Here is a 15,298-nt window from a genome sequence, read left to right on the forward strand (position 1 = left end):
ATTATTTGCCTTCCTCTTCTAACATTTTCCATCTTTGGGGGGTCACTGACCCCAAAAGCCAAAAACTATTGTTCTAGGAGGCTACAATGTTTTTGTTATTTATTACTTATCTTTCTCTTCCAGCCCTCTCATATTCATATGTCTTGTTGCTAAGACAAACAAGGCCCTAGCAACCAAATAGCTGCTGACATTTTAAACTAGATAGCTGCTGAGCAAAAAGCAAAATTAAAATCCATAAATAATAAAAAATTAAGACCAATTGCAAACTGTCTTAGAACAGCACTTTATACTCCATACTAATAGTTACATTTAAGGTGAATTACCTCTTTAAGCAGGATTTGTTATAATGCTTTCCTATGATATAGTTCAATCTCATATTCTACTATTGTGGCCATCACATGCCGTATAGATCTAAAAGTGCTTTATTGAAGAACTAGATGCACCTCACCTAGTAGCACCCAGCACCTGTTGTTATTGCCCAGCAGTCCCCACTGATATTTATCTGCTCACTGTAATGTGAATGCATAGAGATCAGGACCATGACACTAACACAACAGCATTATGATTGCTTGAAAGGCAAATAGTTGGGGGTTCATATTCACTATTTCTGTTACAGAGGCTTCACAGTCCTTAAACTCCACCTCTGATACACTTGATAATGTTGTACCATATTTGGGATCAGCTCTCAAATTGAGTGAAAAACTCCATAGAATAACATGGAACCTGTAAAACTGTTGGCTTATAAGTGCTGTGAGGAATGGATCCAAGTCATTCTTCACATGTAAGATTTTTCTAATAATTAATACTGCAAAATTTGTTCTATTTGTTGTTTATCTTATAGTTAGTACTCCCATGAGCAGTAACTAAAAGTGTCAGCGGCAAGAAAGGCAATAATATGGGGTCGTTTTACTTTACAGGTCATCAGCTATGTAGATGCTAACCCATAGGTTTAAGGGATGCTCTTTATATTGTCAGTGTGGCACTGGGAGAGCTTTGAGAAATAGGTAAGTGCAAGTTGATTTCATGCCAGTAATGTCTAATGTTGGATTTGTTCCCAAAAGTTTGGTTGTATGCACCATTTTTTTAAGGCCATTTTTGAAAATAATTGGGCCTTTAACAGGATACAGTTGGTGCAGGTTTAGCTAAGTGCACCCATAATATTGACCTGAAATTATTGGAGAAACACATAGCCCATAAATGTAACATGTTGCAAACCCATGTAGCCACTATAGTCATACATCTGTATGGAGCAATTAAAGACCTACTAGTATGTAATTCTTTCCCATCATTACATCAACAGCATGAATGAGATCAGGGGTGGAGCCTAAATTGTCCCAATGAACTGGCATTGTTGAATTCTCTTTGAAAACAAAATAGTTAATAAATAGCAATCCACTTGCAGAATAAATAGGCGTGGAAACTCCAAATCAAAGCATCTTTGCACACTTGTGCTGCCCATTTTATACTGTACAATATTTACATTTCCCTCTGATTGAGCAGCTTCATACATGGCCATATGTTTCCCTCTTTTCTTAACATCCTGTTTCTGTCTTTCAAGCACATCCTCTTGCTTCTCTTCTTCATCTTCCTCTTCCCACACCTTCAGATATCATCATCTTTCCTAAAAATAATTACAATGTATGGTTTATAGCTTGAACATAAACAATTATAGAGAGGCATCACAGTGCTAAACTAATGTGCATCCATCCCACTAGCACCTTCATTTAGCAAGGGAGCGGCTCAGAGGAAAACATTGTGCCATTGGTGCCCTTGCTCTTATTGCCAGAATATGAAGACCGTTAATTGAGATAATATCATTATAGACACAGACACAACCTAATGTCTGTGTACAGCTAAATCAAGATATCTATATCTATATCTAGGACAGATTAGGATCCTCTAACACCATTGGAATCCCATGACACATTTATCCTTTCATGTAAATCACATAACTCTCAAACCATTGTAAAGGGGATCACACAACTAATCTCTATTTGCCTAATCAATAAGATATACATCACTAGTGTTGCCATCAGTCATTAGAACAAATGAGGGTTGTTTACCTGCTTAGGAGAAAATTACTCGACCACATAGATTCCCTCTTTGTATTCTGTCCAAGAACAATCATTGAGTTCCTTTCTTTTCTTTTTAAGTCGCCATGTACAAGATCAGGCCTGAAGAAAATGATGGCAAAAATATTAACAGTTATTGCTAACATGCCAGTAAAAACTTTCTTCAACACTGAAATAGGCAATAATACACAAAGACACGCAGTCATGTATTTAGACGATATATAAAGGCATGGGAACTGTTATCTGGAAAGCTTGGGACCTGGGATTTTTTTTTCCAGATAATGGGACTTTCTGTAATTTGGATTTTCATACTCTAAAGGTCCCCATACACGGGCCGATTGTAGCAGCCGATATGGGTCCCTTGGACTGATTTGGCAGCTTATCGGCCCATGTAGGGGCAGAAACAACGGCCATACCTGATCGATATCTGGCCTGAAATTGCCCAGATATCGATCGGGCAGGTTAAAAGATTCAGTCGGATCAGGGACCGCATCGGCTCCTTGATGTGGTCCCTGAACTTGATGCGGTCCCCGACTGCCCCATTGCCACCATTATAATTTAATCGTTTGGCCCCAGATCGAATTAGCCTACATGTTCCCCGATATCGCCCACCTGTGGGTGGGGATATCGGAAGAAGATCCGCTCGCTTGGCGACCTCGCCAAGCGAGCAAATCTTCACGTGTATGGGGACCTTAAGACTGCTAAAAAATCATTTCAACATGAATTAAACCCAACAGGACAGAATTTGCCTCAAAAAGGGATTTATTATAACGTAGTTTGGATCAAGTACAAGGTACTGTTTTATTATTACAAAGAAGGAAGAAATTATTTTTTAGAATTTGTATTAACTGATTAAAATAAAGTTTATGGGAGATGACCTTCCTGTAATTCGTATCTTTCTGGATAACAGGTTTTCAGATAATGGATCTTTTAACTGTATAGATAGATAGACACCCTGGAGTTTTATTATTGTATAAAGGTACAGTACTACAATGCTGCTGGCCAAATGCTTTTATACTAGTTAGATTGTAAACTCTCCTGGGGCAGGAGCTGGTATGAATTATGGATGCTGGGGTTCTCTTGTAGAAAATAATAATAATAAGGAAGTTCTAATTTCTTATAATACACAAGTTTCAGTGAATTTTGTGACACAATTTACAACACCAAGTGCCAATTATAAGGTTATATTTCACAAGTTATTTATGTTTTTTTTATTTCATGGACATATCCTTTCAATCAAATATACAAAAGTTCCATTTGTACATGGACTCTGGGGCCAAAAGCCTACATCCCCTACACTTTCTGCCAGCATTAAGCAATGCTATTGGATCCCATCACATCAGGAATCTGCCAGTTATGACTTGCAGTGCAAGAGCTTTTATTTTGAAACTTCCAAACTCCAATCTATTGCAGCTCCTTTCTTCCTAGAAAGTGAATGCCAATACCTTACAGACAACTTAAATTGCATTTAATAAGGAGAATCTCTGAAATATAAAATCTCATTAATCACAAGCAGCTAGACCTCATGCTGTTGAATGGGAAAATGCTGCCTATGGAACACTGCACTGTGAAAAAAACATAACCCTGCATTCATGGTTGTCTTTATGATGTGCAGAATGTTTCCAATTCAACAAAATTAAAAGCAGCTGCGTAGGACATTCTAGCCTTCTTGCCTTGAGGTTGTTATATTATGTCAGCTATAGGCAATTACATGTTTTGTGCCTGAAGATTTTTCTATAATTAAATGAAACTCTCATCAGGGGTTAAAATGGTTGGCTTAATAAGCATATACAAGTTGATTCAAGGTTTAAGGAAATGCAGTCAACAATTTTCTGTTTGGGTTTCGGTCACTTGCAACAATAGAAGGAAGCTAAACTATTTATTCCTGGTGTACAAAAAAATGACATTTTTGATAAGTTTAATTAAGAAATAAATTACTTCCTTTAAAAAGAAATAAACTAAAATATTTTTATCAAGAGATGGGAAAGAAATGCAATTTTTATATGTGTCAAACAAACAGATTTATACATGCAGTACCGTTTACTTATCCCACTATAGCTGGAGAGTGAATGTAATACATTCTAATTGTTAATTATTTTATTGTATTTTCCAGAATATCTAACAAGTTTGATAGGAGGAAAGCATGCTGCTTTTCCTAGTTCTTTTTGTTTGGTCAACAAATCAGAATGGTGTCTCCTTAGAACTTCATGGTTTCTATGTAGTGTGCATTATATACAAAATAAAAGAGGGAATTTGTGCTGAGCATTCCAGACTTTATTGCAGGTATCCTCAAACTATGGCCGGCGGGCCAGATCCGGCCCCCCAAGGTGATTTACCCAGCCACGGCTGTGTCCACACCCCTGGCTACTACCGGTTTGCCTCATCGCGGTGAAATGATGCGAAGACGCAGCAGGGAGTGGGAGGACGGAGCGGGGAATCAGAGAGCAGGGAGAGGGAGGACGCAGGAGCGGCCCATAGTTTGAGGACGCAGCAGAGAGTGGAGAGCAGGCAGCATGATTGGCCCATAGTTTGAGGATGCAGCAGGGAGCTGGAGCGGGCCGTAGTTTGAAGACGCAGTGGTGAGGGGGGGTGGGCTGTAGTTTGAGGATGCAATTAGGAGAGGGGGGCGGGGCCGTAGTTTGAGGACTATAGTCCGGCCCCCAAACAGTCTGAGGGACCATGAACTGGCCCCTTGTTTAAAAAGTTTGAGTACCCCTGCTTTTAGATTATTTGTAAAATATATTTTCAGTGAACTATATATAATTTCTGTATTCCACCTTTAGTAATCTATATGATCTGTCTAACATCATGCACGCTATTGATTGATACCAGGGCATTACAGTGCGGCATAAGCAGTTCTCCACCTCTAGACCCACCCCTTTCCAATGCACATTTGCACAGAACACCCCAATGCCAGAAACCTTGCATTGCCCCAATAGTAGGAACTAAAGGAAATTATACCTGTAGAGCTGAGGACAAGAACTTTTCAGTGATGCTGACATTCCCAGCTTATTTCTATTCTTTGTTTTCTTCAAAAGTTCTCTGACAATTCCAAATGGGTGATCAAACTAAAGAAAATAAAGAGAAAATTACGTATGTGTACATATGTGGCAGGTAGCTATCTCTGCTATCTCTATATGGCAGAAAGTAGAATGACATCTACCCAATTGGTAGGACATAGTTGACTACTCATTTGGCCCTGGACCAATTATTGGATCACATGGAGGGTCCATGAACACCCAACGCAGACGATAGCATAGTGTCCCAAAATGTTCCAGATGTTCTACTAGCAAGCTTGATTGGTAAATTGCTGAGCCCCAGACAGATATCAGTTTGAACGGCTGCTGATGTGGCCCTAAATACAGACCAATTATCAAACTTGCCTTTTCATTTTTCAAGAGATGACTGAAAGCTCACTGCAATCAGCTATATTCTACAGATTAAATGTTTCCACCCTTTTGCTGAATGATCATTACTGAAAATAGTAGCCTCTCTACTAAGCAACATACCACACCTTGATTTAATACCTTGATTTTTTTGTTAAAGGAGGCTGGGAACTGTAGTTGAGCAACATCTGGGGACACAAGAAGAAGCAGAGTCCTACTTCCCCCCTAAAATAAAGTCTAAATTCTAACCAAAACCATAAGTGCCATTTAACTATTGACCTTTAGCAAATCCTTTTATCTCACCAAGGTCCCTTATAGAATTTCCTCAGGGTTGAATAGAAATACAGGATGTATACCTATTAGGTGTGCCATTTTCTGAAAAAATATTTAAATGAAAGCCTAGTTTGCACTTAACCTTTTCAAAGTTTTCCTAATAAATGCCATAAATCTCCAGCTGGGAAGGAGCAAAGTCATCTCAGTTAGTTATGGAAACCATTAGAGCTATCCTGCTTTAAAGTCTGTTTTTCCAGGTGTGACGGCAGATTAAACTCCAGATGTCACCATTCGGCTATTGCAATATTACTTTGAATGTCATTTCTATAGCCAAATAATGTGAGCAAAGTATAACAGTTTCTGTCCGAACATAATATTTTATTTCATAAAACCACAAACCTCTGAAAAATCCTAATAAAAAGTTTAATGTACAATAAATTGGGTTTGTCAAGTGCCAGAGATCTAGGCAACCTCAGGCCCAGAGGTCCCATCCATGCAACCGTTTCTACAGAAGCAAGGGCCACTAATATGAAGTAGTTATAAAGAAAGATTACATTGTATATACATACATGGTTATATAAGCTGTTGTGAGTTAGACTCTCAGAACCTATTTATTCTGTTAACCCTGTTTGTTACAAATTATTTATATAATACCAGCATGTAATGCAGTGCTTTGCAAAAAGTAATTATAAAGACAATAATGTTAATAAACATGCTTTATATGCATTTTCATTACCTTTTTAGTGTCTTGCTCTGGCAAAGCATCATAGTATGTCTTGTCCCACAATTTTTGAAAATCTCTTTCATCAAATTTCACTTTGTTTGTCGATTTCCTGAACCCGAGCAATGAAGGACTCCTCCTTTCATTCATCTGTGCAGTTGCTGCTGTAGCAAGAAATTCTCAAGTTAGTAAAACATAATAATTAAGCACTGAAATGACTAGAGGTATTAATGAGTGAAATGATTCAGCAGGTTTTGAAAACTGCAGTGACTGGTGATGCTATTATGTGCAAAAACAGCATTTGATTTGAACTTTACTGTTATATGAGATCCTTTATCCATTAGGGGTCATTTATGATAACTGCCAATCATTTTGCCATGTTTGTGCATTCTACCTCCCATTAAATGATTTGCCGCAGGTCTCTGTGCATCATTTAAGAGCATAGAGAGCTGTGCTGTCCCCATAAATACAACACTGTCAGCTTTTGGCAGACCTGTATTCAAGAGGGTTGAATGAGGGGCACATAGACATCTCCCCTTCTACCAACTACCTGTCCCCTACTTTTTAAAGAGTGCACATTAGGCAAGATTATTGGTGCAGAAAATTGTTACTTTGCTAATTATTGTGCTTAATTTGTAGTCAAAACATACAACTTACTTCAGTGTAATTGCTATAGAAATGTATTTGTATAAATCTTATTCAGTGTCCTACTGATCTGTCCAGAAAAGATAGCGATTGCTCCATCTGAAGCAAGCGGTTGACTGTATAAACAGCTCCATAAGAACTGATGACACCTTTTCTTTACAATTTATGTTTGCAAATAAGTCAAATGGACAACAGACACTTGTTTAAATAAACTCAATACATGAGAGATGTGGCATCTACTGTGACTTATTGCACACATGCTCTACATCCAGTAACATCTCTTAACTTCTATTGTTCTTCAGTATTTTATTAAGATTTGTAAAAACAGAACAGTTGATAAGAAACCAACCTTTGTAGCCAAACTTCTCAGAGTTCACACCGGTTTCTGGGATCATGAAGAGGTCAGAGTTATTTCCACTTTGTACAAACATACTGTGTGGCCGGTTCCTCCTCAAGGGAACTTGCTTCTTCATCTCCTGGTGTGAGTTGAGGAAAACATTGGCTGCTCCACAGCAGCAGTGCTGTACAACATACTCCTACAACATGGGAGAGAGGAAAAATGTAGCCTGTAACATCTCTTTTCTTCTGTTCACTACTATGATATCATGCCCACATTTCTGGCATTCCAAAGTTAAGCTCCTTCTAATGGAATTCTTGTTCATCTTAACCTACATGTACCTTTTGGGGGGGGGGGAGTGGGGTATTGATTGATTTTTTTGACAGCCTAGGTACTTTTTGAATAGGACTGAGTGTGTTAGTAGTGTGTTATTCAGAAAATGTACTACCTTTTACCCTACTTGCTTGTTACAGCAATACAAAAGTGATACTGCTTGGATCTATAAAATCTCAAAAACCTAAAACTTGTAAAAATGTCTATATAAAAAGTAACTGTAATTTCAACCTACCAGTGTGTATTTTTTGAACTGATTCTGTAGTTCTCTACAGCTGACAGTAACACAGTTTACATTTAGAAAGTAAAGTATAATTATATTGGTTGAATTATTATGAATCACTGGAAGTGCTGTCTTTAATAAATTAGCTGAAGGGCACGAGTGACAAGGACTGAGCACCATATTTGCCTCTGATCTTCAGCAGTCCTGTTGCTCACTTCTACCCTCAAGGAATCCAGTTAGACAGAGGAGACATTAGATAGACATTTTCAAAAAATTCTACATTCTGGAAAGTCATGTAACAAAATCTTACTTCTTTCATCTGTTTCATTCTGTCCTCTTTTTGCAAGGCAAAGACTTGCCTTTGAAGCTTGAGGTTGTGTTCCTGGAGCTGCCCAATTTTTTCTATGAGCTGACAGATGTGTTCCAAGTATCCAAGGCCTGAGCCAAGGGCTTTTGATGCTCCTTGATTAACCTGTAACAGACAGATAACTAAAGTGTTATTTCTACAGTGTGCTGTAATATATCAAGCTTTCTATATACTGTAGGTTGTATATGTAAATGTTTCTGTTAGATTTTTCCATGCCACCAGTTGGACAGCCCTGCAGCAGAATGTTAAGCAGTATAAGCTAATAACCTTGAGTTTCCCTATCAACTGGGAGACCAGTACATTTTATTAATAACAGGTAACGAGTATTGTTTAGTTAAATGTGCATGTTTATTCTATTTCTCCAATACAAGTGAGTACATGTTCATGAATGTTTAATTAATCTCAGGATATTAGAACCCTTACAAATAACACTTTTGTTTTACTTGTTTCTCAGGCAGAAAAAGGATCAGATTGATTAAAGGAGAGGAGGTGATTCCTCTCTAAAGCAAGTGCAGAAGTTTGCAGCTTCAGTGACTCAACTGAATGACCTGTAGAAGCATTTGTTCATCCCTTCCACTTGTGGAAGAACTCACGTTCATCTCGCACACTAACCTTCCATTAACTCCCTCTTCCTGCTGTGTGAACTTTTTATAAAAATAAATAGAGGGTGTTGTGCACAGCACATCATGGTCATTCTTTTTGGTGGTGTTCATCTTTCTGTACAAAAGCAGGAAGCAACCCCAGCGCTTTCCCATAAGGAGCGTGATACAAGGGAAATGCCAGAATGCTGATTTTCCGTTCTGTTCCTTACAGGCTGGCCAGCGAAAAGATCACATTTCCAACAACAATACTTCATGCTGAGTACAATAACTGCCTGGGATATACACTGTACTGTACCTGGAAGAATTGCGTGGGTTCCTGCCTTTGATCCAGAATATAAATAAATTCTAAATTTATCCTAATGCATCACATTGACTTGACTTTAGCCCTAAAATGGTTATATGTCTGGTTATAAGCTTTGCCAACCTCTTCTGCAGCACAGCGACTTACATGAATTCTATTGGGACAGATACTCTTACAGCTGAACTCTTAGGGCCATGTATAGCAGAAACATGGAATCTGCGGCTCTGCTGTCTTTTAGAACATTTTACAGCACCATAGATGCCACATTTCCAGACTGCTCAGTGATCTGCGCTATACTGATGTTTACAGCCTCCAGCACTAATACTCTTAAATTAAGAATATGTAAAAATTCCTGGCTTGGAGTCAAATTGTGGTTGCATAAAAACCAGGTGTCCTGCCAGTCCATATAGAGTCTCCCAAAAAGCCAATTAAAGCCCTTATTTGATGCCTCTGGGAACTTTCTTTATGCTTGGGGCTATCCCGCTATTGTGGACTGCAATTGCAAACATTTAGAAAGCTGCACATTTGGCAAACTCCGGTAGATAGCTTTGTTTGTGAGTAAGGGTAAACCTCTTTTTTTAAGTTATCAAGCAGATATAAATATAGGAATCTAAAAGTGATTTACTGGCTTCAAAAGAAAATTATCTGCAAAAGATCACTAACAGCATATTTGTTACATGGGCTGCATCTGTAGCTAAGAACTGAATCAAAACATGAAGCATCACTTTCCCAAGGGCAGATTCCTCTGTCCAGCTCATTCGCTCAGAGTTATCTGTGCATTCCCTACTATGCTTATCTGAGCAGAAAACTGCTGGTAAGGGATGGTATGACCTCAACACTGTTTCTACCTATGGTATTTTTAAATAGGAAATGTTGCCAAGATAAATATTTCCACACACTAAGTTTTAGCAAATGGTCCTCTAGTCACTTTTGCCTTTCTTTGTACTTGTTATCTTATTATTTCTAATCTCTCAACATGTAGAGCTGTTATACTGCCCCAGAAGCACTTACGCACTTACAGCCTGCAGCATTTACACCCCTGTCACAACCTTTCACTACCTTGCAGTCCTAACCAGAGCACTACCTGGATACTAGGGACACTATCACTGAAGTAACATTACTTTTGAAGGCACTCTTCACATTGCTGTAACAGGATCAGATGGTGTTGGTGCCTGTAAGTGGGATGTTCTCATTTGGTTAAGGGTCCTTACCAGGTCCCCCTCCACCACAGGCCCCACCATGATAATGAGATCTGCTTATATGAAGTTATGCTACTGAAAATAGATGATAACGTCATTTGAAAGAATACTTCTAAAGGGTGGTAGTACAAGAGAAATAACAAAAGGTAAAACAGAATATTGAATGACAACACTGTTTTCAAACACATAGCTGTCTGGTTTGTTTTTTGTTATTTTAATTATTTTTGATGGAGCACAGACACTAACAAATCAGCAGCAGAACTGTCTGCAGAATTGTCAGCATTAGGCAGTGTTGATAATATACCCACCCCTTATTGCCACCCATCGCTGCACACACATCTGCCACATGTACAATCGAAAAAGGTGAACAGCAGCTTGGTTCTCCAATGAACAAAATCCATTTTTATTAGCTCTGCATGAAACAAGGCCTTGTGTGTTTTGGGTACTTTCGCCCTTAATTATAGGCATATTTATGGCCCACATCTTTCCCTATGTCACTGTACATACAAGCATTTTTCTGGACAGGCAGATCGCATTCATTCTTTTCACTACACACACAAGATGGATGCAGGTGAAAGAAGATGCCCTATGCCATTAGCCTTAAGCTGTTTTGTAAATTTTACATATTGGTTATTTACACACATGCTGTGCCCCCTGCTTGGTAATTTGCCTAACCAGGTACCACATGCACCCACAGCCAATAAAGTGAATTACCATTGTTTAGGCATACGTAGCGCTTCCTCACAAATTTCAGCCAGGATTTAAAAGCAGGCGACTAATTTCCCTGTGCCATTGTCCTTGCTGGTACATTTAATTGTAATGTTCAGGCTGATACAGCAGTAGGAACAACAGTAATTACTTTTATTTTTACTTTAATTTTTTAAGTGCAATTTTAATAGTTTTTTTTCCCAATAAAAATCACAAGTTACAATGGATCCACTAAGACTTATCTACTAAACAAGTACATGGAACCTTTCAATCTGTGGTTCCATAAATTTCCCAACTTCGAGCCTGGCACCCCTGAGGCCAAAGCAGCAGAGTAGTGTTGGAATCTAAACCTGTGTCTAATTTGGGTTGTTAACTATTATACACATTCCAGAAAGCCCAGCCTGAAGGGCAGTTCTGGTGAGATTTGGGGGAATAATATTTCTGTCCAAGATATTTTTCATACACCTATTACTCTGTTATGATGTAAGGGTGCCCTGAATCTGTTACATCACAAAGGAAACTTTAACCAAACAAATCTGATGTTGCTGAGTAACTATTCCCATAATCCTCTTCCTTAGTTAGCACATCCCTGAGAATATGCACTCTTCCCATACTCTTTGTAGAGTCTTTTGTATTGTTTAATTGCATGGTCATTAACTAGTGATAATTAGGGCAGTAGGAATGCTTCCTCTGGGAAGTCACAGTCATCCAGAAATGACTGCCGATGGTTACTAGGCTGATGACTCACATGAGCACTTATCGCTTAAAAATGCAGTAGTTTGCCTTCCCAATATTGTCTTTGATGATCATAAGTCCATTAACAACAATAGGAAGTGATGAGAAGCCATTCTTCTCATTGTAACGCCACAGTTCTCAGTAGAAAATCACAGGAATTCAATTGTGTGGCCACTGGCCTAATGCAGGCAAGTCTGGGTTTGATTACCATCTCCTTGTGACCTGGAGCAAATGTCCTTATGTCATGAGCACAAAAAACTCTATGTACAATAAACAACCAAGTTAAAGCATCAACAGACAACTTCCTTTCAAACCTAAAGAGATACGTAAAGCTTTTCAACTCTGTGATTGCACTAGTTTTATTCTGCAGTCATAAAGTCAAAAAAACGTTCAAACTTTTGACTTCACACAGACCTTCCATATCCATCCTACAGAACATGAGTCTGAGATATGTTTTAATGCCAATGTCTCCTGTGTTTGAGATATATATATATACATTATAATACATACAGTGTATATAGGACACACTTTTCTCCAGTGCACTGCATTTTGACCAATGAGATAAGCATACTGGGTAGTTTACAGATACACACAGACATTTTAAAATGTAATATAAATACATATTTCTGGTACAGGCAGAACAGCAGCAGGAAATTTATACACAATGGGTGGTTGAGTCACGATGGACTTTATTTAATTAAAAAGGAAGTAGCTGCAGTGATGTTGCTGATAATGATAACGATGACTACCAACAACATTTTTTCATGAAAGCAAAAAAAGTGAATTCATATTAGAAAAATAACTTATTTCAATACTATTTTACTTGTTTGACAAAGAAATATGATTAATTATTAGTGGTTGTTGAGTGCTCAGAAGTGGTTTTTATCATTGATACCCTTTGGAAGTTGCATGGCCATCTCTTCGAACAGACACAACAATAAAGTTACTGATTACTTTAAAAAATAGGGAGATTTCTGATAAATGCATCATCCCCCACATTTCTAATGTGCACTAAGGGCCGTGGTAGACGGGGAGATTAATCACCCGCGATAAATCTCCCTTGTCGCGGGCAACTAATCTCCCTGATATGCCATCGCACCGCCTTGAATGTAAATCGCCGGTGGGATGGCATATGCGGCGCTGCAAAATCGCGGAAATTGCATTGAGAGGAAACTTCCACAATTTCGGGAAATCGTGGCGCCGCATATGCCATCCCACCGGCGATTTACATTCAAGACGGTGGGATGGCATATCAGGGATATTAGTTGCCCGCGACAAGGGAGATCTGTCGCGGCCGACTAATCTCCCCGTCTGCCACGGCCCTAAAAGATAGAAAACCACTATCAAAATTAACAGGGAAGGCTATTTGCCATCTTGACTAAATTGCCACCTGACACACAGTTAAATCTGCCTTTTAAACCTTTTCTCATAACAAAAACAACCATGGATAAATGCAAGTTGCTGGGCAGCACTGGTTGCAAATTAGATTAATTTTCTAGAAGTGTCCCCAATTTTTTTCCATGATCTCGTGAACTTATCGTACAATACTTGCTTCCAGCAGGCTCAGTACGCTGCCCCCTCGGTGAGTTCTATTAACCAGGAGAGTTTTAAATACACATTTTCTCTGTAGTACTTGGTTTTTCTTATGGTACATGTACTGGTGTTTTGCATCAACACTTACCAACCCCATCACGAAAAAAATGTACTTTTGTTTCAAACAGGCATATATGTGTGTATCTTGGGACAAGCTTATAATGTTCTTTCCATTCTTCTCAGTGAAGTGTTTCTTGCTACAGCCATATCACACCCATATTCTGTGAATATCTAAAAAATCATAACAGTAAATGCCAGAAATATGTTTCAGGAATGGAATTTCCAAGGCTTTTTTTTTGTTAAGAAAACACTGGAGTGTTGCAAGATACAAGAGCTAGAAGCTGAATTGTGGGCTGTACGGAGAGACACATTTCTGAGACATTTGTTTTAAGCCAAATACCTCCTTTTCAACCCTTATCAGCTATGGCCCTCTGAATGTTTTCTTGGATCCAGTGTAGCAAGCTGCGCATACAAAAGAAAAATTTATGAAAAAATACTTCTATTATTTAACTGGATTAACAGGTTGTATGGAATTTAAGTTCTGGTCTATTTATAGTGGTTTTCTAAACATTGTTGATCACAGAAAAAAACAGGAATGAGAAGTTAAAATAAAAAAGCAGTTTGTGCAAACAATACTTATGCTCTGAATGGGGCAAAGAACAAGGCTTTCCCTTTAATTGAATTGGTGGGAAGAAGCAGGTATACTCTTAGCCCAGAAAGCATTTTACTAATGGTCAATACGTAGTATATAAAAAATAAAAGGTTATGCATTTGTTAAAGAAGTGCAGTGATGGTTCCACCAAAACAAACTGACCTTTCTCACTTTTGAATTATGCGATATATATATAATAATTGTAACTCTATTTTCTTATTGTTACAAACGACAGTTATCAAAAGATATTCATACCATTACAATAAATAAATCTGAAATTAACCCAGGGAGTGCAACTTACATTACCAATGTTTGCACCTCTGGGTCATTCATGAACTTGCCTTGGGCTATTCCATTCATACTCCTTCATTCCTTCATTTTAGTAAAAAAAAATATTGTTACCCCTAACAAATTGTGAGCTCTATTAGCCCGTGGCTCCACAGGGGGCAAACGTTTTTGGGGTGACAGGTGCCCCTTAAGCTGTCCATACATAGCCTGACCTCACTGCTCCATACCGAGTCAGCAAGTTGTCAGCCCCTGCATGGCCTGTCTATCATCTTATCTAGACAAAATGTGCACTAAGCCCTGCTGTATGCTTCATCTAGACTCATTTTATTCAGAGATCACACCAGCAGGTCCCTATCAAATCAAAGGAACGCTAATACAGAGACATTTAATAACCAAAGTTAAGGGCGAGAATGTAAATCACGCAGCGATTTGCTGAGATTGCCGAAGTTGCCTTGAGAGGAAACTTCCGCGCCTGCGGCAAATTGCTGCGCCGTGTATACCATCCCACCGGTGATTTACATTATCGACGATAGAAGATTAGTTGCCTGCGACAAGGGAGATTTGTCGTGCGGCAACTAATCTCCCCGTCTGTCACAGCCCTAAGGCTGCATAAGTATTTTTGTAGTGTTGTGTAATATCTCCTTAAAGCACATGAAAACTAAAGTCACTTCTGGGAGGGGGAGTTTACTAACATTCCTATTTGATTTTTCATACTTTTTTGTGCTAAAGTTCAAATTTTTCCTGAAAAAAAAAACGTGATTTTTTAAGCCATTTATTATGTGTCAAAACTGAGACAAATCCAAAAATAAAAATGCACCATCTAAAAGCTGTCAAAGTAACGTAGAAGCCAATGGCAGGTTTTT

At 38.5% G+C, this 15,298-nt stretch overlaps 1 protein-coding gene across 2 annotated transcripts in view; it reads right to left on the reverse strand.

Moving 5' to 3' along the window:
• Positions 1-200: 200 nt before the first annotated feature.
• The window catches only part of LOC100496010, a 35,961-nt gene continuing 20,863 nt past the window's right edge, over positions 201-15,298 (reverse strand). The window contains exons 3-8 of one of the 2 annotated variants that reach the window (XM_012966787.3): positions 8,301-8,462; positions 7,447-7,633; positions 6,468-6,613; positions 5,034-5,140; positions 2,064-2,174; positions 201-1,621 (exon numbers count right to left, since the gene is read on the reverse strand). In XM_012966787.3, the coding sequence (XP_012822241.1) occupies positions 1,603-1,621; positions 2,064-2,174; positions 5,034-5,140; positions 6,468-6,613; positions 7,447-7,633; positions 8,301-8,462 (732 nt within the window). In that variant the 3' untranslated portion in view covers positions 201-1,602. Of the gene's footprint in view, positions 1,622-2,063; positions 2,175-5,033; positions 5,141-6,467; positions 6,617-7,446; positions 7,634-8,300; positions 8,463-15,298 lie in introns of both variants that reach the window. The other variant, XM_002936870.5, reaches the window with a different exon arrangement.

The sequence above is a fragment of the Xenopus tropicalis genome, chromosome 7, assembly GCF_000004195.4.
Source record: "Xenopus tropicalis strain Nigerian chromosome 7, UCB_Xtro_10.0, whole genome shotgun sequence".
Taxonomy (NCBI): domain Eukaryota; kingdom Metazoa; phylum Chordata; class Amphibia; order Anura; family Pipidae; genus Xenopus; species Xenopus tropicalis.